Below are 27,176 nucleotides of genomic sequence, written 5' to 3'. Positions count from 1 at the left end.
GGTCTCATGCCTCTTTGAGGTCACCCCCTGTGGGGCCATGTGATCTGTGCCCATCTAGGAATAGCCTCTCCATTATGTGCGCTGACAAGAGAGCTAGCAGAGCTAAATATCAAAGCTTCAATAATTGATGTGTTAAAAATGACAGTTGTTTTTTCTCTTCTATTGAAAATAGACTTCTCCATGTCTTGCGCTGGGAATGCTGGAAAGAGTCCCTGTCTTCCTTAGGTGCAAATTTTGTCTGACACTTCATGTATGTTTAAAGCATTTTTGATGTCCCAAAATAGCACTGAGGAGATTCCGTGAGACAGTTGCCTGGGGTGGCACTGTGGCGGGGAAGGTGAGCAGCGGGCACGGATGTGGCAGGAGAGCCCCCGTCCCGGGCTCTGGAGCCTGCAGTCCCCTCGCTCTGGAGTCAAGCTGAGGACAGAAACAGCCTCTGTGGAAGGAACGTGACAATCAGGCTCCCACCCCCAATGAAAACTCTGAAACAGAAAGGCCAAGCAGCCTGCTTGGTTGCCGGAGGTGCTGCCAAGACTGGATAGCCAGCAGGGGGAGGAGACAAGGAACCCGCTGACAGCTGGGGGCTGCGGTTGGCACAAGTCATTTCTTCCAGAAATGTGTACGTACTGAGGACCCTTCAGGCCCCAGGCACTAGAGATGCACAAGGACTTGGGGAGCTGAGGGCACCAGCAACATATTGTCATGCTGCCCAAAGCTAGGGACCACCCCTGTCTTGCCATTTGTCAAGACCCAGCTCAGACATCTTCCCAGAAGTCACCCTGCTTTGCCCTCAGGTTTCACCCCCTTCTCTGTGAACAAGCTCACATGTGGCACCTGAGCTGCTGGCCCCGAGGCCCCCTAGCTAAGACTCCTGGGATCTGGCTCAGGTTTTGATCTTAAACCTCCAGCCCAATGCCATCCCCAGTAAGTGGTGTTTGAATAAAGGAGTGGATGGGTAGGATCAGAAGGACCATTGGTCAGAGTGAGCGTCACAGAAGAATAGGTGCCTGTGCAACCATCAGGGCAGCTGAGCAGAAAGAAACATACTTTAGACTCGACTTTTGAACTCTCCGGAACTCAGTTGTGAATGACAGTGCGAGAGGACAAGGTGTCTGCAGGATGACAGCTGCGTGGCCTGAAGTCTCCCAAGGCTTACCGAGGGGCAGATAGCCATGTGTCGTGCTTCCCCTGCCTTCCGAGTGATTCATGAGCTGTTGGCTGGCAGCTGCTTTGTGCCCAACTGGGGACCAGAGATAAGTGGGACACGGTCCCTGCCCTTGCAGATAGGCAAACGTGTTGGTGGGTCGAAAAATGACAATGGTTTATACTGGTTTTGCAGGAACAGGAAATTTTCCATGTCTTGCGATGAGAATATTGGAAAGAAACAATTCTTTCCTAAGTGTGAATTTTGTCTAACGCTTCACGTATGATCCAAGTATTTTTGATGTCTCAAATAACCAGAACGTTTGCGATGTTTCTGTGGGCAGCAGGTGCTCGGTGTTTCCTGGGCCAGTGTAGTGGAAGTCTGCCATCCGTTTTGCCTCCTCACCCCTGGTGAGGCAGGCACATAGGAAGTGGGCAGCATGTGTTTGAGTGAAGAAGCATGGGAGAAGGGAGGCAATGGGAAGGGAAGAAGGGCATGTTAGAAATGCATTGCATGTGGGCAGGGGGAAAAAAAGAATGCAGCTGGGCACCAGTAGCTCACGCCTGTAAACCTAGCTACTGAGGAAGCTGAGATCTGAGGATCGAGGTTCAAAGCCAACCCAGACAGGAAAGTCCATGAGAATGTTATTTCCAATTAATGACCAAAAATCCCGAAATGGAGCTATAGCTCAAGTGGTAAGAGTGCCAATCTTGAACACAAAAAAACTAAGGGACAGTGACCAGGTCCTGAGTTCAAGCCCCAGTATTGACACAAAAGAGAAAAGAAGAAAGCATATTTAGGGACAGGAGAGGAACTCAGGGTATCTTGTAAAAGGTAGAAACCAAAGGCAGGAGATGAGCAAGTGGTGCTGTCGTAGAAGCCCAGATGGAGGACTTGATTTAGCTAGTAGCAGGTCCTGCTGGGCAGGGTGAGGGCTTCAGAGTTACGAGATCGATTCTCGAGAGTGTAATGACAATGGCCACAATAAGAGATCTCCAGTCCTAGCCCTGCATGACCTTGGAGCTATGTCCAACCCCCTAGCTACTCCTTTGTACTCTAATCCTTCGGTTAGCCACCTACAAATGCCTTCCCGTCACTCTCCCCCATGTGTCCTGCACAAATTGTACGCACCCCTACAGGTGAGCAGCACTAGTGAGCAGAGACCCAGCACATATGCCTTTGCCCCTCTTCTCTCTGACCAAGTCCTGTCCCAGCACCCAAGCCTTGATTCCCATTCCTTGTTCCTGACTGCTGCCTTGGAACTTGCAGTGTCAGTCACATGGTCTCACTGTTTTCTATTTAACCAAGTTCGATTTGATCAATGTGTTGATTGAGTGGCCGCCGAATGCCGGGCACTGCGCGCCACCCTCCTGGCCTTGGTCAGGAGAGACGGCAGTGAGTGGGTTAATGGGAATGACATTTCTGGCACTGTAGATGGAGACTAACTGGTGTCAGGGAGGCCTGTCTGTGGCAGTGACAATTAAGCTGGGAGGTAAAGGATGAGAAGGAGGCAGCTGTGGGCCGTGCACACAGCATAAGCAACAGCAGTCCAGACCCAGGTGCTCAGGGTGTTGGAACTTCAGGGAAATCACTGAGTCCAGAGCTACAAGAGTGGTTTGAAATGCCAGTGAAGTGTTGTCCTGGTCCTAGGGTCCCTGGTTCATGAGAGGGATTTAGATTTCCTCCTGAGTGCAGTGGGGAGCCTCAAAAGGTTTGAAAACATGTAGAACTATTGAGAAAATACATCAGAGGAAGGAAAGACTGGAAAGGAAGCTCCAAGGGACATAGGACGGCCAGGGCCAGAACTGTGCCTGGCACATGGAGAATCGGGGGCCAATTCTAGATAGACTACAGAGCTGGTCACATTGATTAGGAGAGGGGAAGGGAGAGAAAGATGGACGGCTCAGTGATCTGTCCTATATTGTTGGCTGTGATTCCATTTGCTGGAATGAGAACAGAGAAGGGCAGAGAAGAGCTCCATGTAACATGGAGACATGGCAGAAGACACCAGACACTGAGAACACAAGTGTGGAGCCCAGAAAAAATGTCCAAGATGGTGACAGGAATCTAGAATTGAACCCAGGGGAACGCAGGATTACTGTGTTCATTTCCGAGGACTGCCATAACAAGTGCGACACTAATGTGTGGCTTAAAGCAGTAGAATCTGACTGGGCACCAATGGCTCACACCTGGAATCCTAGCTACTCAGTAGACTGAGATCTGAAGATCACAGCTTGAAGTCAACCTGGGCAGGAAAACTTTGTGAGACTCTTACTCCAGTTAACTAGAAAAAAAAAAAGGCCCGAAGTGGAGCTGTGACTCAAGGGTAGTATGATAGCCATAAGCTCAGGAACAGTGCTGAGGCCTGAAGTTCAAGCCCCAGGACTGACACCAAAAAGTGCAGGTGTTAGAGGCATGGCTCAGTTGGTAGAGGATCAGTCAATGAGCAAAGTATCAAGTACTGACTTCTAAGTCCTGGTTTGACAACAACAAAAAGCAACTGATTATGGAAGACCAAAATCAAGTCAGCAAAGCCATGCGCCCTCTGAAGTTTCTAGGAGAGGATCCATCCTCTTACAGCTTCTGCCTTCGTGTGCTCCTTGGCCTGGCAGTGTCATTTCCATGGCTGTCTTGCTATTTCCCTCTTCCTATAAGGGTATCAACATCGTTGGCTAAGTCTGCTGTGACCTCATCTTAACTAATGACACCTGCAAAACCCCCATTCCCAAATAGGGTCACATTCTGAGGTTCTCAGGACATCAGCCTGTCTTTTGTAGAGACACACAGTTAACCTGGGTAAAAATGGAAGAAGAGCAAGGAGCTGGCAGTTTCCCGGCATGTAGCAGGTGTGTGGAGGGGAATGAGCTGGCAAAGGAAATGGATGGCACAAGCAGAGCCTGGAAAACCAAGAATAAATGTTCCAGAGCAGGAGTGATGGTCAGCCATGCAGAAAAAAAGACTGGGTCAGTCGCTGAGCTGAGAAGCTCAGCACTTGGGAGCCGCGAACAGGTCCCATTGGGGGCAGCTGAGAGGCAAATGTGTGGTAAAGTGGGGGACATAGGTGTCTAGTCAGAAGGACAGGGACTGGAGACAGGACAACACTCCAGGAGATGAAGGAAAAGATTGTGTCTGAGGCTTGGACTTTGGCTTTTTGCTTTTGATGGGCTGCTTTTGTTTTGCTGTTACAATCTACCTTTTTTTTTTAAGAAGAGTGTGGCTGGGGTGTGTTGTATGTGTGTGTTAGGTATTGTTTTTACATATGTGTTTCTATTGTTCAAGTTTTTTTGTTGTTTTTTTTTTTGGGGGGGGGGAGGCTTGTCAGTCATGGGGCCTGAACTCTGGGCCTGGGCGCTGTCCCTCAGCTCTTCTGCTCAAGAGGAGCACTCTACCACTTGAGCCACAGCGCCACTTCTGGTTTTCTGGTTGTTTGTTAGAGATGTGAGTTTCACAGCCTTTCTTGCACGGGCTGGCTTTGAACCTCGATCCTTAGATCTCAACCTCCAGAGTAGTGAGGATTACAAGTGTGAGCCACCAGCACCCAGCTATTGTTCATGTTTTACATGTAACTGCAGATGACCTGCGTTGTATTGTTGCCTTCCCCCGTGGGCGTAACGGTCCCTATGTAGACAGCACTATGCTTCTGTTTTCTTTGTCCCCCAGCCACCTTGCCCCGTGCTTGAGCATTTGTTCTTTATGGCCAGGAGCAAGACACATATCTTGTCTCACATACAGCTCCCAGCACTATGAATGGCCGCCATTTCCTTTTCTTGATGCATGAAGCTATTTTCAGAGCCCTGTCCATGCGATGTCAGTTGTTAAAAACCTATGTCAGGTGTTTCTCACCCTTGAGCATGGCAGTATTATGTGTGACAGGCTCAGTAGTTGGATTTAGGCACCATGGACCAGAAACTGGAATGAGAAGTGTCCAAAGGTTGGAAGGTACCCAGGGGACCACAAGAACCAATTGGCTAATGTGATCAGAAGGAAGAAGCCTGTGGTTGGGTACCAGGAAGGCCTGAAGAAATTAGACCCTCCTTTCACTAAGACAGGACCTGTAGTGTCAACAAGCATCAGAGTGGCATTTGGCTGCCTGGACCAGGCTACTCTCCAAGAGGCTAAGGCCCCTCACACTCTAGAACAGAGGCAGGAGGAATAGCAGGTCCCCACAGTCATTTTCTCTGTAGCTTTCTGTTCTGATATTTTTCTAAGGGAGATGTTTTGTTAAATGAACTGAATCCACCTTAGAAGCCCGGCAGAGACGATCTAGTAATAATCTAATCGGTTATGCACTGTGAGTTCGGGAGCCCTGATAGAGGGGTCACGTGCAGCCCAGATGATCCAGGCAGGTGGTGGGATACAGGCCGTGTGAAACAAGGAGGATGCAGCCAGGGATCGTTTTTAAACTGTGACTCAAGGCACTGTGCTGACAATGAAATACATCAGCCCAACTAAGGCCTTCTCTTAAGGTTCCACTTGGTTTGGCAATGCTAGCAGAAGCCACTCTGCTGATCTTTTCAGCAACTGGATTTCTGGGGGAACTGCCGTAGGCATTCCAGCTCTTGGGGAGAGAGGGCAGGAGCAGCCTCCATTGCACAAATGCACCATCAGCAGCAGGACTGAAGGAGACTGAGATGCCCTAGGGGGAGGGGACAGGAGAGCACTAGCAGCCATCAGAGTGAGGGGACAGTGGAAGATCTGCTAAACAGCACCAAGGCAGCATGCCCCTCGGCGTCCCCCGCCCCCAGCAGTGAATCCCTTTCTGAACTTATAAAAGGAAGAGTTTAATTTGACTCACAGTTTTGGAAGTTCCAGTCATGATTGATTGACCTCACTGTTTGGAGCACGTAGTAAGACAGAACATCATGGTGGGAGCAAAGGACAGAGAAAATCATACTTCATGAGCCAGGAAGCAAAAGTAAAAGAGGCTAGGGGTCCCACATTCCCCCTCAGTGGCACACCCCAATAACCTAAAGACCTCCCACCAGGCCCTCATCCTAAAGATTCCACTAGGCCCAGTCACACTTCTGGGGACCAGCTTTAACAGTAGGGGGACATTTAAAAACATAGCACTTCCCTTTGTTATGGTGGTACTACAGAAGCACTCGTATATCTGAAAAGGCAAGGCTTTGGAGGTTTGATATTTTTAACTATTTTATAGAGAAAAGAAATGAGCAATGAATGCACACAGAAATTGAGGAGATAGCAGCTGTGCTTTTTTTATCCTCATCATACTGAGGATTGAACCCAAGGCCTTGAGTTTGTACTTTGCCACCTGAGCCACACCCCCAGACCTCTTTTTTGTTTTTAAGTTTAAGGTAGAGTTTCGATAACAGGCTGGTCTCAAACTCATGGTCCTCTGTCTCCCACATAGGATTATGGGTGTAGCACCTGGCTTCCAGCAGCCCTTTGAATAGAGAAAATTCAGCTAGTAGAGGAAGATCCCAAGCTGACCAACAGCCCCCTTCCTCTCCCTCCTGTTGGCTCAGTGAAAGGTGACTTAGGCAGAGCAAAGCCTCCTGGGCCTGGCTCCCACTCCCAGCTGCCAAAAGAGCAGCAGATCTGCCTCTTACAGCATCACCAAACAACACAGGACCCTTGGAGAAAGAATAAATTGGGCTGGTTTATTTCATTAGCAGCACAAAATGAGCTACAATCACATCAAGAAAATCAGCTGTGTTCATATCACAAAATTTGAGCCTGGTTTTCTCCAAATCCTTCCCCTGTCTACCTAGTGGCACATGCTAGAAAAGAAGGTATGGTCTATGGTTCCTGGGTTTGATTACCAACTATATATTCAGGATTGTTTTGGGTTGCTGTGGGGTTTTTTGGTTTTTGGGGTTTCGTTCTTTTTTTTAATCTCCAACATGTGACATCGCCTATCATCAGAAAGGACATTAAACTCTACCATCAGGAACGAGCTGATTGTCGAGGTTTTAATGGAATTCTGGTTGACTCTCAGATGATGTTTTCATAGATGGGGTTCTATAGCTGTAATATTAAAAAAACTTTTATAGAGATTACCTTTTTTGAAGCTGATGAAAAAAAACAATAGCAGTGTTTGCTTTGGGAAAGTCTGACGGGAGTTCCTGTTGGCATGAATGAATATTGGATTTAATCTCAATATTTTAGGTGGAGACAGTTTATTTTATATATTCTGGAAAGTGGATTAATCTGTGCTTCAGAACTTCTGGCAGAGGAAGAAAAAGCAAAGTCATTCTCTATAGAGCTCCAGAATGAGCTAGAAAAGCTAACTTCCTACTTACTCTAAAAGCATTGTCAACTCACCTGACTGAACCCTAATGGTAATTAAGTCAATAGATGTGGTTCTTTTAGGTCTCTTCTACCACCACCAACCTTCCCTTCCTCTCTGCCAGCTGGCTAACCATGTCTTCCTCTAACAAGAAGACCAAGATAAAGACTGAAAGGCTCATTGCAAGACAGCCTTTCCCAAGAACCACAGGCTCTTTATATATAGGCAGAATCAGTTATGAAACCCCAGGCTGGCAAGCTAGGAATTATACAGAAAACAGCTCCCTGTGTTTCCATATTGCTAATGGTTTCTTCCATTCTGCCTCTCCAGGGCCCCTGAGATCATCCTTGGTCTACCATTTTGTGAGGCGATTGATATGTGGTCCCTGGGCTGTGTCATTGCCGAGCTGTTCCTGGGCTGGCCATTATATCCAGGAGCTTCAGAATATGATCAGGTGGGTCCAGATGACACAGCGACTCACAGCAAGAGCTCATTCTCCGTCTGGAAAATACCCTGGATTAGCATTTCATTTATTACCCGAGCTATGGATGCTATTGCAAGCTGTATCTTGTCTCCTATTCCTTGTATCCTTTGCCTTGCTGGGTATTTTTTTTCTTTATTCCCCCTGATTTCTTTGTGCTTCTTCCTTTCCCTATAAAACTGTCATTTCCATTTTTTGTCAAAGCCACTAAAGCCACATGTGTGCCATATGTACAGTGACAGGAAAAGCCCTGACCTCCTTCTCTTTTCTTGCAGATTCGGTATATTTCACAAACACAAGGATTGCCAGCTGAATATTTATTAAGTGCAGGGACAAAGACAACGAGGTTTTTCAACCGTGACACAGACTCACCGTATCCTTTGTGGAGGCTGAAGGTAGGAAGAGTGTCCCCTCCCCTTCTCACCAAGTGGTCCAGCATGCAGGAAAGAAGGGCTCAGGCCCACTCAGGGGGAGCTTCTGACACGAGCAGCTCGATCCTGGGACTCATCTTAATTCAGTCAGCATAAAGGGACTGCAGGGAGGCAGTTGCTGATAACCAGGGTGGCTGAATTGGATATCTGAAAGCATCTTTTCCTTTGTCCCACTGCTGCGGGAGGAGCTCAGTCCCCAAACTGAGATGACTAAACTCCCAGAATTTGATCTAGTGAGCCACGATGGGTGACTAGGGAAAGAAAGAAGCTACACCATGTGTATGAGGATCTCACAGTCCGGAAGGACACAAGACCACATACCACAGCTCTGGCTGATCATGTAAAGGACTCTTCTCCTGGGAAGAAAGCCTGTGGGAGCAGGGAGGGGGGAAGGAAGGGGGAGCATTACTACTATATGTGGTCGAGGGCCAGGCAGGAATGTTTGTGGTGGCCCTGGCAGATGAAGAGGGAGTGTCTTATAGCACCCTGGAGTCTGACTTGTGCTGGGCCAGCACAGTGCTGTTGCACACCATAAACTCCAGGTTGTTGTACCACAGAAACGTATGTTGCTTGTACTTTGATATGCACCTTGCAGTTAAAATTGTTGTCTTTTCCTGGGAAGCTAATCAAAGTCTTAAATATGCTTAATGCTCAATTTTTATAGGAGGATATGTTAGTAGTTTTTGTTGTTGTTGTTGGGTTGTTTTTTTGTTTTTGTTTTTCAGAAACCTAGGAAAATTCTAATACAGTATAAAGATCATGTTTTTCCAATCACTGCCAAAGAGATTTGAGGGCCAGGGCACTCATTGTCTGCTAATAGGAGACCTGGCATATGACAGCCATGAGGGACAGAGTGAAGGTTGAGGGTCCAGCAGAAGTCCTCTGATGGGGGAGGGGAAGGCCAGGTCTCCCTCGCTCCACCTGTCTGGCTGTTCCCAAGACTGAAGCCACTGCAGCTGTGAGCAAGATCCTTGAGAGGGATTTTGAGGGTGAATGACCTCTTGATTTATGGATGAGTCCAAAACTCCATGGCAGTTGGAAACTGCTGTCTCCCAGCCAATTGGGGCCATAGATGCATGTGACCCCACCCCAGCAAAGGGGCAGCCTAAAACACAGCCTCTAGAGGCTGCTGCCACCTATTGGCCAAGTGACCTTGGCATGAAGAACCAAAAGCTTTTATTCCTATGCTCCCAGTGGGTGCAGGGCATTAACAGTCATCCAACTCAGCGTGCTTTGAGACAGCATCTGGGAAAGACACCCTCAGGAGCCTAAGGGCTTCAGGCTGGGTGGCTAGGAGATAAGTCACGTTATCCATCAGCTTTTGCCTCTCTCCATAGACACCAGATGACCATGAAGCTGAGACGGGGATTAAGTCAAAAGAAGCAAGAAAGTACATTTTCAACTGTTTAGATGATATGGCCCAGGTAAGCTCCTTGGGTGAGTATGCAATACAAGCCTTTAAAAACCAAGTGCAGCAAGACTTGCACAAGAGTGGGATAGCCTAATAGTTGCCTCCACGATTCCACTGCAGCTGCTGACTTTGATCGTGAGTAGTTGTAGACCAGCCTTAGCGAAAATACATACCATTTGGTTTGCAGAACATTTTTAAAAAAAAACTATACTAGCTCCTTAAAAACAGATTCAACGTACCGTTCCTACTTGTCAAATAGTACTGGCCAGTCTTTTTTTTTTTTTTGGTCAATCATGGTGCTTGAACTCAGGGCCTGAGTACTATCCCTAAGCTCTTTCCCTCAAGAGTAGTGCTATTCCACTTTGAGTACAGCGCCACTTCTGGTTTCTGAGTTAAGTCAATTGGAGATAAGAGTCTCATAGGGACTTTTCTGCCAAGGCTGGCTTCAAAGAGCAATACTCAGATCTCAGCCTCCTGAGTAGCTAGGATTATAGGCATGAGCCACTGGCACCTGGCCCATACTGGCCAGGTTTTCATAACAAAACTGACAATCAAATTGTGTTTAATGCCTCTGATTCTGTGTATCTGTTCCCCACACTTGCTGTTACAAGGTACCACCCACTCGTATGACTTCAGGCAGCAGACATGTATTTTCTCCTACTTCTAGAGGCCAGCAGAGTGGCCGTAGGGCCACGGTCCCTGTGCAGCAGCATCCCTCCCTTCCTTTCTCCATCGTGTCTCCCTGCCAGCTTCCCACGGCTTCTGGTTCTTAGCATTCTAACCCCGACTCATTCCACGTGCCATCCCTGGGCCGTCTCTGTCTCAGCATCCAGATCTCTATTCATTATTGTCATTATCGTTATGTAGTTGTACAAAGGAGCTGCCATTTAACAAAGCATTTTATGAATGCAATGCATTCTGACCAATGTCACCCCTTTAAACATTCTCACCCTTTCCTCCCCAACCCACCTCTTCCCTCACTCAGATCTCCACTCTTACAAAAAGCACTTGAGTTGGGCACTGGTGGCTCACGCCTGGAATGCTAGCTACGAAGGAGGCTAAGACCTGAGGATCACAGTTCAAATCCAACGGGGGCAGGGAAGTCCATGAGACTCTTTATCTCCAATTAACTACCAAAAAGCTGGCAGCAGAGCTGTGGCTCAAGTAGTAGAGCACTCGCCTTGAGCATAAGAGCTCAGGGACAGCGCCTAAGCCCTGAGTTCAAGCCCAAGGGCCTGCACAAAAAATTAAAATTGAAAAAGCACTAGTCATTGAGCCTAGACAGTGTCACCTTAATCCAATGTGACCTTACCTTAACTTATACCCAAACAAGGTCACATTCACAATTACCAGGGCTTAGGATTTGAACATATCTTTTAAAGGAACTCAGGCCAACTAGACTCACTGCTCTCAGACATAAGTCAGTTCCCTAGTAGTGACTCTAGCCTTAGTGCCCCCCAGAGAACATTCTAGAACTGCAGCAACTTTCAGTGAAGACCAGTGAAAAATCAGAACAATGCAAAGTTAAGTTTTTCTTTAAAGCAATGAGAAATAAAGCTATGGCCCAATAAACACTTAGCACATCTCTTAACTGTAGCTGAGTGTGGTGAAGAATCTTGCTTCTGTGAGTAAAGTACACTTGTCTCTTGATTAGTAGCTTAGATTGTCTGACAAAACTGAAATTGCTTTCCAGAGCCTATCTTGAAGAAAATAGAAAGCACCACAAAACAAGCCTTTTAAAGGCTGTCCTAGTACAGACTTGCTCTTGGAAGAACAAAACTCGGCCTCCCTTGTCCAAGGTGACCAAAGTTTTAACATAGAAGCTAAAATAATTCTGGTTCCAACTCAAGAAACCATGAAAAGAGTGATGCACTGCAGATGGGAGAAAGGGCACTCAGCCCCTTCCACTGCCCTTCCTGCATCATTTGTTTCTACTATTCCATTGTGATTCTTTTGTTTTTAATTGTGGCAAGCCACATAAGGCATCCAGCTTACTGTCTTAGCCCTTCTTAAATGTATACATCAGTAGAAATGAGAACAGTCACGTTGTTATGCAACCAGTCTCCAGAACTCCTTTCACCTTGTGGTTATTTTTAATGAGGCGTGATGAGAGCTGATCCCAGCAGCAGCAGCAGCAGCAGCAGCAGCTTATGTACTATATCACTGAGATGCATTAGCAGGTGCCAGCACACTGCCTTTCCCGGCCCCTTCGTCAGGCCTGTCCTGCTCTGCCCGTTATGCCTATGGGCTGCAGAGCACAGCCTCCTGGATGCTGGGAGGGGGTCCTGAGAGACCAGGAGGAAGTTGTAAGGAGAGGGGAAGGAGGCGAGGGGTCCTTGGTCACCCACCAATCCCTGCTTGCTTCCAGGTGAACATGACAACAGATTTGGAAGGGAGTGACATGCTGGTGGAGAAGGCAGATCGGCGGGAGTTCATCGACCTGTTAAAGAAGATGCTCACCATAGATGCTGATAAGAGAATCACTCCAATTGAAACCTTGAACCATCCCTTCGTCACCATGACACACCTACTAGATTTTCCCCACAGTACACAGTAGGTGTCTTGCTTACTCCCTTACACTAGGGGGGTTGCACAATTTCTTGAGAGGTCCAGATAGTAAATATCATAGACAAGACATGTAGGGGGCTAGATTGGGACCCCAGGCCACAGTTTACTTCATACTAACAAGGAGGGAACAGGAGTACAGGAGAACAAAGAGTGAACCAGGGGATGGAAATATGGCTTAATGGTAGAGTGCATGAAGCCCTGGTTCGATTCCTTAGTACCACACACACAGAAAAAGCCGGAAGTGATGCTGTGGCTCAAGTGGTAGAATGCTAGCCTTGAGCAAAAGAAGCTCAGCGACAGTACCCAGACCCTGAGTTCAAACCCTAGGACAAGAAAGAAAGGAAAGAACAAAAGAAAGAAAGAGAGGGAGGGAGGAAGAAAAGAAAGAAGGAGAGAGAGAGAAACACCAGACTGGGGAATCTGGGCATAAAGGAAGATACCCAGAACAACAGTGCCCTAGAGCAAAACTAATTTTAGCACCAGACTTTAGTCCCAGACCATCCTGAAGTAGACTCAGTCTAATTCATGTAGTATTTGCTCATTTAGTCAGTGTGCTATGTACTGTGGCAGATGAGCACTCTGCGTACGGCACTCACAGTCTCCAGGAGGGACAGGTGTAAGTCAGGTAGCCAGAGACAAAGCTGTCATCAGGAAGAGGATGTGTGTGACAAGCGATGTAACAGGGAGCCTTGCTGGGTGGGCTGCAGAGTAAGGAAGAAGATGGGATAAGCCTCTGCAGACTCTCCTGCATGGGCAAGACCAAGCACTAGGCTTGGGGACCATGGATGAGAGCCACCAGAGTAAAAGCCATCAGAGTAAAGCCACCAGAGTAAACCAAGGCAGGCTCTGGCTGGTGAAGATTTGAGGCTTTATCCCCAGAGCACTGAGAACTCATTAGAGGCCTTTTAAGCAGAGCACTGGCTGGTTAGCTGTGTGTTGAGCACAGATCTATCAGTTGTCACATGAGTAGTCTGGAGAAATGTCCTTTGGATCTAAAAACTTGCAGGCTGTTAGGAACTTAGTGACAGCTGTGTTAGTGTAGTGGCAGTGGCAGGAACCCACTTAGCAGGTTCAACTTCAAGTGAGAGGCAGAGAAATAGATAGCAAGCGTTCTCAGAAAGTGAGGCTGTGCGAAGGAATGGAAGAAACAGGTGACTGGGGAGGCCAAGCCTAAAGCTTGAACAGTTTTAAATGCTGCTGGGAAAACTCTGGTAGCAAGTGAAGGAGAAAGACGCTCAGGGTTGGGTTCCTGACTCCCTAGGAAGGGCAGAGGAAGAACCAGGTGAGGAAACAGGCCAGTGTCACTGAGAGAGGACGGGCAGGGATGCACAGTTGGCACAGGGGTGCTGGCTTAGTGGAGCAAAGTTGAGGATTTCCTGTCAGACAGCTTCTGTCTCCAAAAACCAGGTGATAAAGTTACCTGTTGAGAAAAACTGGTGGTTAATAAGAGTAATAGAAAGTCTTAAGTAGCTGTCAGAAGGTGACACAGCAAATTGACCAGTTGTGCAGGAGGATTGTCAACCATTAAGGCTGGACATGAAGAGGGAGTGTAACTGACTTCCCAGGGGAAGGCATAGTAAAAACAGATAGTGAGGTTTGTCCATGTTGAATGTTTGCCAGGCTGTTAAGACCAACAGATTAAACTCATGAGGGAAGGGGTTGGTACCAGCAAGAAGAGTGTTGTAATCCAGAATGGCAGCTACTGATGGGAAAGGAAATGAAAATGGGAGGAGTCCAGGTGAGCTACATGTTCAGGTGACCTCCAAGCTACTGTCACAGCATGAAGTAAATGGGGTAAAGAATGTGGCCAAGGAAACCTCATGAGTTTGTGGTTTGGGGACTCATGTCAGGTCCAACAGTTCATGGGGTAAAGGGCAGTATAAAGACAAGGTCAGCCGGGCGCTGGTGGCTCATGCCTGTAATCCTAGCTACTCAGAAGGCTGAGATCTGAGGATCACGGTTCAAAGCCAGCCCAGGCAGGAGAGACTGTGAGATTCCTATCTCCAATAAACCACCCAAAACCGGATGTGGCGCTGTAGCTCAAGTGGTAGAGCACTAGCCTTGAGCTGAAGAGCTGAGTGACAGTGCCCAGGCCCAGAGTTCAAGCCCCACGACCGACAAAAAAAAAAAAGACAAGGTCACTGAGATGATGAGGGTATTTGAGAGGTCATGAGAACACTACCTGAAGTCTGTTTTCCTAGGTGATCAGGGGCCAGGGAAAGAAGCTTCTGATGAGCTGGGCACAAGTGGCTCACACCTATAATCCTAGCTACTCAGTATACTGAACTCTGAGGATCTTAGTTCAAAGCCAGCCTAGATAGGAAAGTTCATAAAACTATTTTTCTCTTTCTTTTCTTTTTTTTTTTTCTTTTTCCTTTTTTCTTTTTTTTTCTTCTTTTAAAATCTTTTTATTTTTGGTCAGTTGTAGTGCTTAAACTCAGGGCCTGGGTACTGCCCCTGAGCTCTTTTGCTCAAGGCTGGCACTTTGCCACTTTGAACCACAGCTCTCCTTCTGGTTTTATGGTGGTTAATTGGAGTCTCACAGACTTTCCTGCCCAGCCTGGCTTTGAACCATGATCCACAGATTTCAGCCTCTTGAATAGCTAGGATTACAGGCATGAGCCACTGGCACTCTGCCTCTGAGACTCATCTCCAGTTAACCAAAAAGCTAGAAGTGGAGCTGTGGCTCAAGTGGTAGAGCACAAAAGGTCAAGGATAGTACTCAGGCCCTGAGTTCAAGCCCCAGGACTGGCACAAGATGCCTCTGTAAATGAGAGATACCTGGAACATGGAACAATGAAAAGCCTCATCTCTGAGTGTCTGCAGGGCAAGTAGTGTGCTCAAGAGAGGATGGCTTTGATAGCTCCTGAACAGGGAGAGTATTAGGAGAAGAGCCTAGAGACAGGGGAGGTTGCAGGCTGAGCTCAGCCCTTCCTTGGTGACCATTAGTTGGGGCTAAGTCTCTAGGCTAGACCTGGCCCTTCCCAGCCTACAAGAAGCAAGTGATCCATGCCCACCATAGACTGCTTCTTCTGCTTCAGTTCTGTTCTGTAGCAGCTAAGAAAGCAAGTGCACTTCATTGCAACAACCAGATAGTGCCTTTCTCGTTCAGAAACTCCATCCCTTCAAACTGAGTCACAGCATCTGTGCTGTTACTGAGTGTGGCAGGAGGCAGTCAAGGAGAAAGAAGTTTGTCCCCTTAGAAGAAAGGCAAAAGTGATCTACTGGCTGAGACTCCAGTGAAGCCAGCCCTTCTGTATTTGGGTATAAAGAGGGATGATGGAGAGACAGCAATAGACAGGAGACCAGGGCGGCGGTACTTTTTAGAGAGCTTTTGTTGGACATCTTCATTAAGTCACACCATTGTTGTTTTTTCGTTTGTTTGTTAGGGGATTGTTGTTGTTGTTGTTGTTGTTGTTGTTATTTTCTGGTCCTGGGTCTTGACCTCAGGACTTGGATTCTGGATTCTGTCCCTGAATTTTTAGTGCTCTACTACTTGAGCACCATAGCTCTACTTCTGTGTGTGTGTGTGTGTGTGTGTGTGTGTGTGTGTGTGTGTGTGTGTGTGTGTGTGTGTGTGTGTGTGTGATTAATTGGAGCTGAGATAAGAGTCTCATGGACTTTTTTTTTCTTTTTGTCAGTCATGGGGCTAGAACTCTGGGCCTGTTTGTTGTGCCTGAGCTCTTCAGTTCAAGGCAAGCATTCTACCACTTGAGCCACAGTGCCACTTCCGGTTTTCTGGTGGTTAATTGCAGATAAGAGTCTCAGGAACTTTCCTGCCTGGGCTGACTTTGAACCACAATCCTCAAATCTCAGCCTCCTGAGTAGCTAAGATTACAGGCGTGAGCCACAAGCACCCAGCTCTCATAGACTCTTCTGCCAGGGAACTTTGAACTGTGATCCTCAGATCTCAGCCTCCTGAGTAGTTAGAATTGCAGGCGTAAGTCACTAGCACCCAACTCTAAGTCATGTCTTTAAAGCCAGGAGCTTGGATGAGTGGAGTCCTGTCCTTCTTTAGGCTCTGCAGGGAAACATGAATAGAATGCTTCATAGAAGAGCACTGGCCACTTAGAACTCAGGAACTGGACCTGAGAAAAGGCAGGTCTTTGACAACACATAAGCTTACTTGAGAGGAGAACAAATCCCTAAGTATCCACAGAACTTGCTGAAAGGTTATCGAAGACTCTGGGGTGGGAATAAACCTCCAGATGCATCCTGCTGTGGATCCCACCTTTGGGCCTGGGTTACAGCTATCCAACATAGGGCTGACAAGTAGAGAAGACCGCACTCATTTCTCTGTATCAAGATTAGAGTACCCCAATTCTCTTAAAACCAGTGTGATTATAAACTAATCTAAAGTAAATCAATCCTGATCATCAAAATTCAAAGCAAAATTTTGAAGGAGTCTTGAAAACTTTTCACTGGATGGTCACAAAATGCTCTAACAGTTCAAAAAATGGAAATTGCGCTATTTTATGCCTTCAGCTTCTCATGAAAAGTGCTGGGTGGTGAAGTTGGCACTGTATTGTTGGTTACCATCGAATGTTTTCTTGCCTAGACCACCAGTCAGTAAACACTATATGGTGTGTGTTGTAGCCAGTGTGACTCATCACTTAGGGAGAAGTCTTAGGAATCTCCAAGTCGTGTCTGCATTAGTTTTTTGGAACTTAGAATATATCTTTCATGGAAAGACATTTGGAGATGGCCCATAAACACCTGCTGAGTCAAAAATACAGTATACCTGTAATGTGCAGAAACAGTAGACATTTCTAATCTTAAAATAGTAGAAAACTGCTATTTATATTCAGTTATTACATTCTGATTAAAGATGAGATAGAACTTTATTTTAAATGTTAGCATTTAAAAATAAAAGATGTCAGCCGGGCGCTGGTGGCTCATGCCTGTAATCCTAGCTACTCAGGAGGCTGAGATCTGAGGATCGCGGTTCAAAGCCAGCCCGGGCAGAAAAGACCGTGAGACTCCTATCTCCAATAAACCACCAGAAAACCGGAAGTGGCGCTGTGGCTCAAGTGGTAGAGTGCTCGCCTTGAGCTGAAGAGCTGAGGGACAGCGCCCAGGCCCAGAGTTCAAGCCCCACGACCGACAAAAAAAAAAAAAAGATGTCAGTCTGGGGTGTGTGTGTGTGTGTGTGTGTGTGTGTGTGTGTGTGTGTGTGTGTGTGTGTGTGTGTGTGTGTGTGTGTGTGTGTGTGTGCGCACGCGTGTGTGTGTGTGTGTGTGTTGCCAGTGATTACCTATCCATGACAAATTACCTGTCTTCCCCAAGTTTTACCTTCCTCATAAAAGATGAAAATCCCCACCTCATGAATGGCGTAGGAGTGAGAAGTTAAGTGAGAGACTGCAGATACCTCCCACTGCTCTCACAATGTCAGCATTAGTATTAATTGTCAGTACTGTTGTCTTCATTACATATGCTATGCCAATGAGAGAAGTGACTTCTGATCCAAGTGGTTTGAAGAGTTCTGTGGCCGCCCCCTAGATGGTGCCGGTGACCTAAGGTAGCTGGAAAAGGAAGACAGACAGGTTTAGCTTCCATGTAATGCTCCTAGGTAGAGAATTTGTTCAGTTGTTTACCGGCCAGAACCAAACTGAGAGCTGAGAACAGTGAGCTGGTAGGTGGAGAAACAATGGGAGGGAAATGTGGAGAGAGCATTCTGTGATATTCACAGAGCCTTTGCCACCCTGGATGGGGCGAGAGAGCAGAGAATGATGGGGAAGTCATGTAAATAATGTTGGCATTCCCAAATGCAGACTTTTCAAGAGAAAGCCAGGATGTTTAGACCTAAAGTTAAGTTTTGCCACTTATTTCATTTACTGGATTAACCTCTTTTTTTCCCCATACTCTCTCCCCTTTTTCCCATCTTACCTTCCTTTTTCCTTGTGCTTCTCTCTGCCTCCTGCATGACTAGCGTCAAGTCATGTTTCCAAAACATGGAGATTTGCAAGCGTCGAGTGAATATGTATGACACGGTGAACCAGAGCAAAACCCCTTTCATCACTCATGTGGCCCCTAGCACATCTACCAATCTGACCATGACCTTTAACAACCAGCTGACCACCGTCCACAACCAGGTAAGAGGGGCATGAGCATTGGGACTCAGATTCTCCACACACACACCCAAAATCTGTGTAGTCGTTTTTAGCTCTAAGAAAGCATTTGTTTGAGTGGTTATGTCCTTTGAGAGACCCCAGCACTCTCTGCATTGGCCCTGCTGAACAGTTTCAGGAAAGACTAGCGAAGGCACATCTCTCCTAGACAGCCCCTCTTCCCACATCATCTGTTCTGATGGGGGGAATGGGGAGATGACACCCTGATCCTTTATGCCTGACATCTGCCTGGTAAGGAACTGTAGAACTGGAAGGAACCGAGGCCTATCACACCCCTGTATCCACTTGATCTCCTTCTCAGCACAGATACAGATACAACTCCTCCTTTTTCTAAATCATGGGAAAAACCAGTTCAGCAGTCCTACTACCCAAATCCCAGCAGCTGGACCTAAAAGGGACAAGGAAACTAAGGTTTTCTTCCCACAGATTTCTGGTCCCTCTTTTCTTCTTCAGAAAAATGGCAGAATCTAGTAGCTTCGTAAAAAGCTTGAAACAGAAATGGCACTTGGGAAGTACACACTGAACAAAATAATCCCCAAGTTTTACCTCTAGCTTCCTCTAGCATCTACGAGACTCTTACTTTCCCTGTCACCTTCCATTTACCCATCCCCCAAGGAAATGTTCCTGGGTTTTTCAGTCTTCATGTCAATAGCAGTGTTTCTGTGTATTTACACACACACACCTTTGGAGGAGAAAAACGTGTATGTGCCAGATTGGAACTGTGAGTATTGGCCACTGGCTGTGCACACTTTGTTGAAGGATTCCCTGCTGTCACTGAGGTCTCCTTGACCCCTCTTTCCAGACTCTGCTCCCTGTTTTCCAGGTCACTCATGGAGCAATCCCATTGCCAAGGCCTAGTGTTAGCTCCCTAGAATGTGCTGCCCTCTGGAGGCCATTCGTGTTCTTGACATTCTCTTCAGGATGAAGAGCTCTTATTTAAACGCTTAGGGCCAGAGAAGTAAATATTCCCACACAGCCCCTCGACCAGCCCTGAGGCTGAGGCTTCCACATACGGAAGTGAGCTTCCTGACAAAATGCCACCATGGTTTTTTTTGTTCATTTCCTTGAGGAGATTTTTTTTTTCCCATCAGTCCTCATGAGAACTCTGATCTTTAACTGCCTAGCCCCAAATTTCCTGTCCTCATCTGCCATCTGTCTTCCATCTCAGGAAAGGATACCCAGATGTGTGTATCAGGTCAGGTGACTCTCCGTGCCAGGCTGTCTCTCCACTGAAACACAGAACTGTGATTCTGGAATCCCAGATCATAACAGACAAGGCCACCCCCACCTTCCCTGTGATGTGACAGCCAGGACATGGATTCCAGAGTGCCACACGGCCTGCCCAACCCAAAGGGTTTCTCATCAAAAAGGCAGCTATGGAATAAGAATGCTCTCTTCCCCATAGCAGTTTCCCAGCACAGTGTGAGATAGATGTCGTGAATGGCATTCCTGGGTTAGAGGAGAAAGCTGACACAGAGTGACTGACCCTCTTGCCCAGGGCTATTTTCTCACTCATGCACATCAAGTCTGGGCTTTGAGCTCAGCAGGCGGGCATCAGAGTCCAGGCTCTGACAGCATCAGATGCCGCCTGTGGAGGGCCTCAGATGCCTTTTGTAGGTGAGTTCCACTCTCTGAACCCAGTAAGACTTCCTTTGCCCATTAATGGTCCAGTAGTAGACTCTCTACAGGAGCTCCTTGGCATTTGTTTGTTTGTTTGTTTTTACCTATTTGAGGATTTAGAATAATATATACCTATTGTTTCATATTAGAGGTAGAACAGTGAGCTACACAATCAGTTCCTCACTGCCCTTAGCATGGATGGAGACTAAGAAACAAGTAAGATGTAGCCAAAACAAAGGACCTGGTCCAAGTGACTACTAGTCTACAATCCTTTATGTTTCAAGACTAGATCGGTAATCAATCACACTTTATGTCTCAAGGAAGCTGTCTTCCTCTACTTCCTCTTTGAAACTTGGTGACTAAGGAGGCCTGTCCTGATGTCATCCTGCCAATTGGCCCCTTCACTAATATTTCCATGGTATTCTATTATTTGCACCTAGTCTTTTTTTTTTTTTTGGGGGGGGGTGGGGGAGTTTCCGGTTGTGGAGCCTGAACTCTGGGCCTGGGCGCTGTCCCTCAGCTCTTCAGCTCAAGGCTAGCACTCTACCACTTGAGCCACAGCTCCACTTCCTGCTTTTTTCTTTTTGCTTATGTGGTGCTGAGGAATCAAACCCAGGGCCTCAGGCATGCAAGGCAAGGGCTCTACCACTGAGCCACCTTCCCAGCCCCTGCACCTAGGCTTCTATTAAGAATTTTAATGTGAGTTTCCAGGCCAAGCCCGCACCCTTTACAGATGTCAATTGCTTCCAACAATCACTTCTCCCATTTTTTACTTTTTTATTTTTTGTCTGTGGTGGGACCTGAACTGTGGGCTTGAGCACTGCCCCTGAGCTCTTGAGTTCAAGGTGAGCGCTGTGCCACTTGAGCCACAGTGCCACATCCGGTTTTCTGGTGGTTAATTGGAAATAAGAGTCTCATGGGGGCTGGGAAGGTGGCTCAGTGGTAGAGCGCTTGCCTTGCATGCATGAGGCCCTGGGTTCGATTCCTCAGCACCACGTAAGCAAAAAAGAAAAAAAAAAAAGAGTCTCATGGACTTTCCTGCTCAAGCTGGCTTTGAACCTCAATCCTCAGATCTCAGCCGCCTGTGTACGTAGGGTACAGGAATGAGCCACCAGTGCCTGGACTTCTCCCATTTTTTTGTTCCTATTTGTTGGCCCCAGCCATTCTAGCAGTCCTCTCACCTCCTCCAAATACAGAGCATGTGTGCTTCTCTAGTTGGTGCTTAAGCAGGGATAGAAAGTGGAGCAACAGAGGGGTGTCCATCTGCCTGCCTTGGACCACACTGGGGTCCGGGCCCATGTCAGGTCACAAGTTCCATTTGTTCTAGAATCTTTAAGAAGCTGGAGGATGCAACCTCTTAAGAAGCTTGTGGTTTTCATGATGAGACAGACAATAAACAAAAACAGATAAATGTAGACTGGATGCAAACTATGTTGCAGAACTGAGGTCACCAGTAGGATCTGCCTCGCAAGGAGACTGAAACCAGGCTGGACTGCCAGGCAGACTCTGACTAGAGCTAGGCCCAATGGCTGCAGTTAGAGTGAGGGGGTAAGGTCCAGTGACTGTGATAGGGAAACATCAGCTAGTGAGCCCGGAGACCCAGCCAGACCCTGGAGCAGAGGCTTAGAGCAAACTGTGGTCCAAAGGATTTGTGTAAGCTGAAAGGTCTGTGTTCACAGTAGTCTCAGCAAACAACAAGTCCACTAATCTGCCCAGTGCCCAAGGGACCTGGAGAGCGAGGAAGTTGAATTTAGGAAAGAAGGTAACACATGGGTATCAGGGCTAAACCACGATGCACAGACCACTCCCATTAAACCATTGTTGGACACTTGTGCTTAGGGGCCAATGTGCCCAGTCAGAATCATCTAGACTCTTTGCCTAAGAACTGGAAGAGAAGTAGAGGCCAAGACATCCTTTGTTTATAGGGCCTCATAGGTCCCAGGCACCAGAAAGTGGCAACTGAAGCATCAGTGGTTTCCAGGGACATTTGAAAGGCCAAAGCAACAGGAGCTGCAGCTGGCCAGAGTGGAGATAACTGAGACAAATGTGGGGCCCCACAGTCTCTGAGCTCACAGGGAAGCGTGGGCACAGGGCGGCGTCACGAGAGAGGATGGTGTGGGGAGGGCAGAGGGGAAGCATCAAACCAGAACAAGGACACATGTTCACAGACACCGCCATGCAGAACCCAAGGAATCCACAAACCCTCCACTCAGGCAAGGGTTGTAGCTTAGTGGTAGACCACTTACCTAACATGCACAAGGCCCTGGGTTCAAACTCTACCTCCACCGCATACACACACAAACACACAAAACCGAAATAACAAAACCCCAGCCTTTCAGGCTGTTAGAAAGTGTACCTGTCAGTTCAGGACAGACTTTTCTTTTTTTTAATAGCTTTCTAGCCTAACTTAACTTTTCTGTGTCTAGATGCATGGTGCGCAGGTGTCCTTTGTTCTCAGGGCCTCACAAAGCTGAGGCTCCGGGTGCCTGCCTTCCCTGAGGCTTCCAACTGGATTTCCACCCCCTTTCTGTTTTTGCTTTCCTGATCTTGGTTTTGGTTTATTTGCTCTTCTTTGCGTTCATTGATTTGATTTAGATTCGTGTCTCCCAACATACCACCTCCCTCATTTTTTATTTTTGTTTATGTTTTGTTTAATCCCCACCATTCCTTTAGGCTCCCACCTCTACCAGTGCCACTATTTCCTTAGCCAATCCCGAAGTCTCCATACTAAACTACCAATCTACACTCTACCAGCCCTCAGCGGCATCCATGGCTGCAGTGGCCCAGCGGAGCATGCCGCTACAGACTGGAACAGCCCAGATATGTGCCCGGCCTGACCCCTTCCAGCAAGCTCTCATCGTGTGTCCCCCTGGTTTCCAAGGTAAGCCGAGCCCGCTCCCCCGACCTCTCTAACTAGGCTTCAGCCCCTGCCAGCTTCCCAAATGTTCACTGTCCTAAAAGAAAGCCATCTTCCTTCCTTTCCACCGCAGTGAGAGTATCACTAAGACCAGGGCCTCCTGGCCTACTGAGACTGATGGGATTTGGGCTTTGGCATGGAGTCCATTGGTCATTATCATGCCCTGCCAGAGCCTGCGTCCCTGGCCAGCCGCTTTTAACTGAGCACATTCATTGTCTGTGTTCCCACCATGAGAGGGACATCAGCTCTTGCCTTCCTCAAAGAAGCATCTGCTGTGTGTATTTTATCTATAAAAGACTGTAAACCCCTCCCAGCCAACATGGTCCCAGCTCACAGGGAGTAGGTAAATGTGCCCCTGGGCCTCCTCCCCTAAAGGGGTCATTGACCATGACCCCAGCACTCCAAGTATTGACTCTTAAGAAGCTCCAGGTGACCGTGTACCTGGTCACAATTTACTCAGAAAGCTCAAGAATGTACTTTTTGCAAAATCCCCTTCCCCCTTCTCCCCCCATGTAAGCTAAGGCTTGGTGGCTCAGGCTCAGATAGTGTGATTCCAAATAGATCCACCCATCTCTCAGACATACCCTTGCGCTTAAGCAGGCCTCGATGGTCAGGCGCCCTTGCCTTCCTGTGGAAAGATGTCAGCTGTCCCACTCTTGACCAAGCCAGATGCTTTCGTTTGACTGTCTAGCCTTTGAAAGCATTCAGATTTAGGGGCAAGCTTCTGTGTTTTGTTTTGTTTTTTTAATTTAAATGAGAAAGTAAGGAGAAAACTTCCCAGGGACCATGCAAAACCTGATTATTGGGCAGGGAGTAAGCAGTAAAAGATCCTGGGGAAAATCTCGTCATCCAGCAGCTTTCAACCACTGCTCGCTCTTCTCTTCCTCACCATGGTCCTGAGCAGGCCTGCAGGCCTCCCCGTCTAAGCATGCCGGCTACTCAGTGCGCATGGAGAATGCCGTTCCCATTGTCACTCAAGCCCCAGGAGCTCAGCCCCTTCAGATCCAGCCAGGTCTGCTTGCCCAGGTAACTCTTCTATATTATTCCTCCTATTACCATTATCTGTGTTAATGTTGTTCACGAAAGAGAAATATCTCTACTAGCTCCTTCCCCAGTGATGAATCAGATGCTTCCAGTCATTGGAAGATGTCTATAATATTCTAAATGATCCCTGAGCAAATTACCTCCCTAAGTATCTCCTTATAATTCCAAGAAGAAATTTAGAGACAGTGTCTAGGGAAATTATTATTGTGTCTTTGTAATGCAAATTAATCTAGGAGACCTAGGTTTTAATCCTAAATCTGCTACTAGCTCACAGTGACCTAAGGTGAGTCAGTTAACTAACATCTCTTTGCCTCAAATTTCTTTCCTATAAAATAGAAATGATTTTTTTTAGAGCCAAAAGGAGCCCTGGAGATTATCCCCTCATTTTTATCATTGAGAAAACACTCCCAGAAGCTGTGAACTGGAACCTTCCCTATCCATCCCTATAGGTATCCTAATGGTCGAATAATATCGTAGAGATGAAAAATGGTTGAAAATATACGAAGCATTTATATTGCTTTAAGGTAAAGGCACTGATGTGACAATAACAATGATCCATCCTTAATAATACTTGAACCCTAATGACAAAGGCACTGTACACTTGTTAATTTATTTAATATTCATGACCACAGAGCAAAGTGTTTGTCTCCCCTTGACAAGCAGGGAGAAGGAAACACAGCAACTTGCTTCAAGTCATGCCAGCAAGTAGGTATCAGAACCAAGACACAGAGTCTGTATTTAACCATCATGCTATTCCACTTCCGGTATTCCACTTCCAGACAGTCATTTCTCCTGCCAGCCATCAAGGCAGCTTGACCTTTAGGTTGTTAGTTTAGTAACACCTTTATTTTTAAGTAAGTCCAGCTACCAGAGGCTTATCCCAAAGTGTTCTCAAAGATATTTTATTTATGTTGTCTTCTTAAGTAGTTGTTTTTGTCATTTTAATTTTTATAGAGTTAAACTGCTTAGGTCTGCTCTGAGTTCACTTGTAGTCCACTGGCTTCTCAGAACACCCATGTATTAACCATCATAACTCAGATATGTGTCATGGAATCTGGTGGGAAAAACTCCATTCGTATGAAATTCTTCAAAATGTCCACGTCTATCCTTGTCTTTCTTGCTTTCCCTTAGAATCTTAGCATCGATCTTCCTTAAGAATATTGGTTTTCAAAAAACCAGCTTATTAGACTTGCATTGAATTTATATTTACTTTAGGAACAATTGACTTTTACAATGTGAAATCATTTTATCCATGAATAGTATAAAAAGTTACATATTCTCACATTCAATAAAGTTTTCCCTTGTTAAAGTCTCCTGAATTTTCTATATAGACAATTTCTTTCTTTCTTTCTTTTTTTTTGAATGCCATTACTGGAGCTTGAACTTAGGGCCTATGATCTAATATTTGAGTCATAGCTCAAGTGACATTTTGGTAGTTAATTGGAGATAAGAGTCTCACAGACTTTCCTGTTGGAGCTGGTTTCAAACTGTGGTCCTCAGATCTTAGGCTCCTGAGTAAGTAGTTAGAATTACAGGCATAAGCCATCCAACTGTTCATATGAAAATGGTATCTTTTTTTGTTTTTCCCTCCTTTCACCTTTCCTGTATTGTTCTGATTATCACTGTACTATGTGGGACATCTAAAAATAGTATTTAGTAACAGTGGTGATACTGGGTATCCTTTACTTCTACCTAACTTTAAATTCTCTCTATTGTTTCTCAAGGTGTTTTATTTACTGTAAATATTTGAGAGATACTTGATACTGTGTTAGCAGTTTTTTGTTTGTTTATTTGTTTGTTTTGTGCCAGTTCTAGGGTTTGAACTCAGAGCCTGGGCACTGTCCCTGAGTTTTTGTGCTCAAGGCTAGTGCTTTATCACTTTGAGCCATAGTGTCATTTCGGGCTTTTTGGTAGTTACTTGGAAATAAAAGTTATGTGGGTTTTCCTGCCTCCAGTGGCTTTGAACCACAATCCTCAGATCTCAACTTTTTGAATAGCTAGGATTACAGGTGTGAACCTCTGGCATGTAGCTACTTTCTCGGTTTTTATAATCTCTGATTTGTCAGTGTAACAGATCACAGTTTTTAATGCTAAACTGCCCCTGTATTTATGAGATACTTTATTTGACTGTGTTGTACTTCATATTCAGTTTAATACTGAACTCAGTTGGTACTTACCACGTTTTAGTATTTTTTATGTATATTCCTTAGTGAGAAATGGCATATAATCTCCCTTTCTTAGAGATTGCTTGTTCATTTTCATACAGGGTTGCACTAGTCTATCATAAAGTACATTAGATATTATTATCTCCTCTGTTTTCAGGAATAGTTCAGTTAAGATTTATACTAATTTTCCTCCTCTTTTTTCTTCAGTCCATACTGACACTGCAAATAAGCACTAACATCAACAATTAGTGACACACAAATTTTTTTCTCATTGAAGCTTGTCCACAGAAAACCTTGTGTATTTATAGTAGATCTATACTTTCCTCTCTTGCCAGTCTTGTGCCAACCTTTTGTTTGCACATGTGAGTAGTGGAGAGTTCATAACAGGCCAAGATAGATCAAGGGAAAGAACTACAGCTCGGTTCAGGGGCTTGTTCATAATTTATCTAAGTGGCAAAAGTCCAGACAGCCTCCCAGAGCTCCTCCACTGTGAGCCAAAAGTCTATAGATTCCATGTGTACTTCAAAGGGTAATTACTGATCCTTTCTTGGTGTGTTTATACACTTAACCTTCCTAAGCCAGGAAACATCTCTGTTAGAAATCTCTAATTAGCTGAAATAGACATTCTTCATGGTTCAGTTTGATGGAGCCAGTAGGCTCCGTGTCTCTGAGTTTATTTCAATCCTTTGACCAATGCAGGAGAGAGCTCTACCTTTTGCGTACTTGAAAATAAAAGTCCCTAGAGTGTTGTAAATTCCCAAATTGATTTAACCTAATCTGTAATTGGGAAAGTGAACAAAAATCTGTGTACAAGGAATTTAATTGGTACTGTGTTTATAACAAGGAACTGTTGGAAGCAAGCTGAATATTCATCAGTAGGGGATTTGTGACATCAATAGAGCAATGCATGAAATAGGACATCATGTAGCCATTAAAAGGGACATGGTAGATCTCTGAGTCTTGACATACAAACATTTTCAAGACATATTCCGTTTAAAACCCTATTCAGTATCCAGT

General features: G+C 46.2%; 1 protein-coding gene across 2 annotated transcripts in view; it reads left to right on the top strand.

The window, feature by feature from the left end:
• Hipk2 (homeodomain interacting protein kinase 2) overlaps positions 1–27,176 on the top strand; it is a 185,078-nt gene that overhangs the window by 122,443 nt on the left and 35,459 nt on the right. Inside the window, exons 3-9 of one of the 2 annotated variants that reach the window (XM_042677272.1) lie at positions 7,725–7,848; positions 8,151–8,270; positions 9,644–9,730; positions 12,086–12,270; positions 18,215–18,377; positions 22,788–22,914; positions 23,855–23,976. In XM_042677272.1, the coding sequence (XP_042533206.1) occupies positions 7,725–7,848; positions 8,151–8,270; positions 9,644–9,730; positions 12,086–12,270; positions 18,215–18,377; positions 22,788–22,914; positions 23,855–23,976 (928 nt within the window). Of the gene's footprint in view, positions 1–7,724; positions 7,849–8,150; positions 8,271–9,643; positions 9,731–12,085; positions 12,271–18,214; positions 18,378–22,706; positions 22,915–23,854; positions 23,977–27,176 lie in introns of both variants that reach the window. The other variant, XM_042677271.1, reaches the window with a different exon arrangement.

The sequence above is a fragment of the Dipodomys spectabilis genome, unplaced genomic scaffold (genome assembly GCF_019054845.1).
Source record: "Dipodomys spectabilis isolate Male_0828 unplaced genomic scaffold, ASM1905484v1 ptg000034l, whole genome shotgun sequence".
NCBI classification, from domain to species: Eukaryota; Metazoa; Chordata; class Mammalia; order Rodentia; family Heteromyidae; genus Dipodomys; species Dipodomys spectabilis.
Note: the sequence above shows the minus strand (reverse complement) of the source record. Positions and strands in the feature narration are given on the sequence as shown.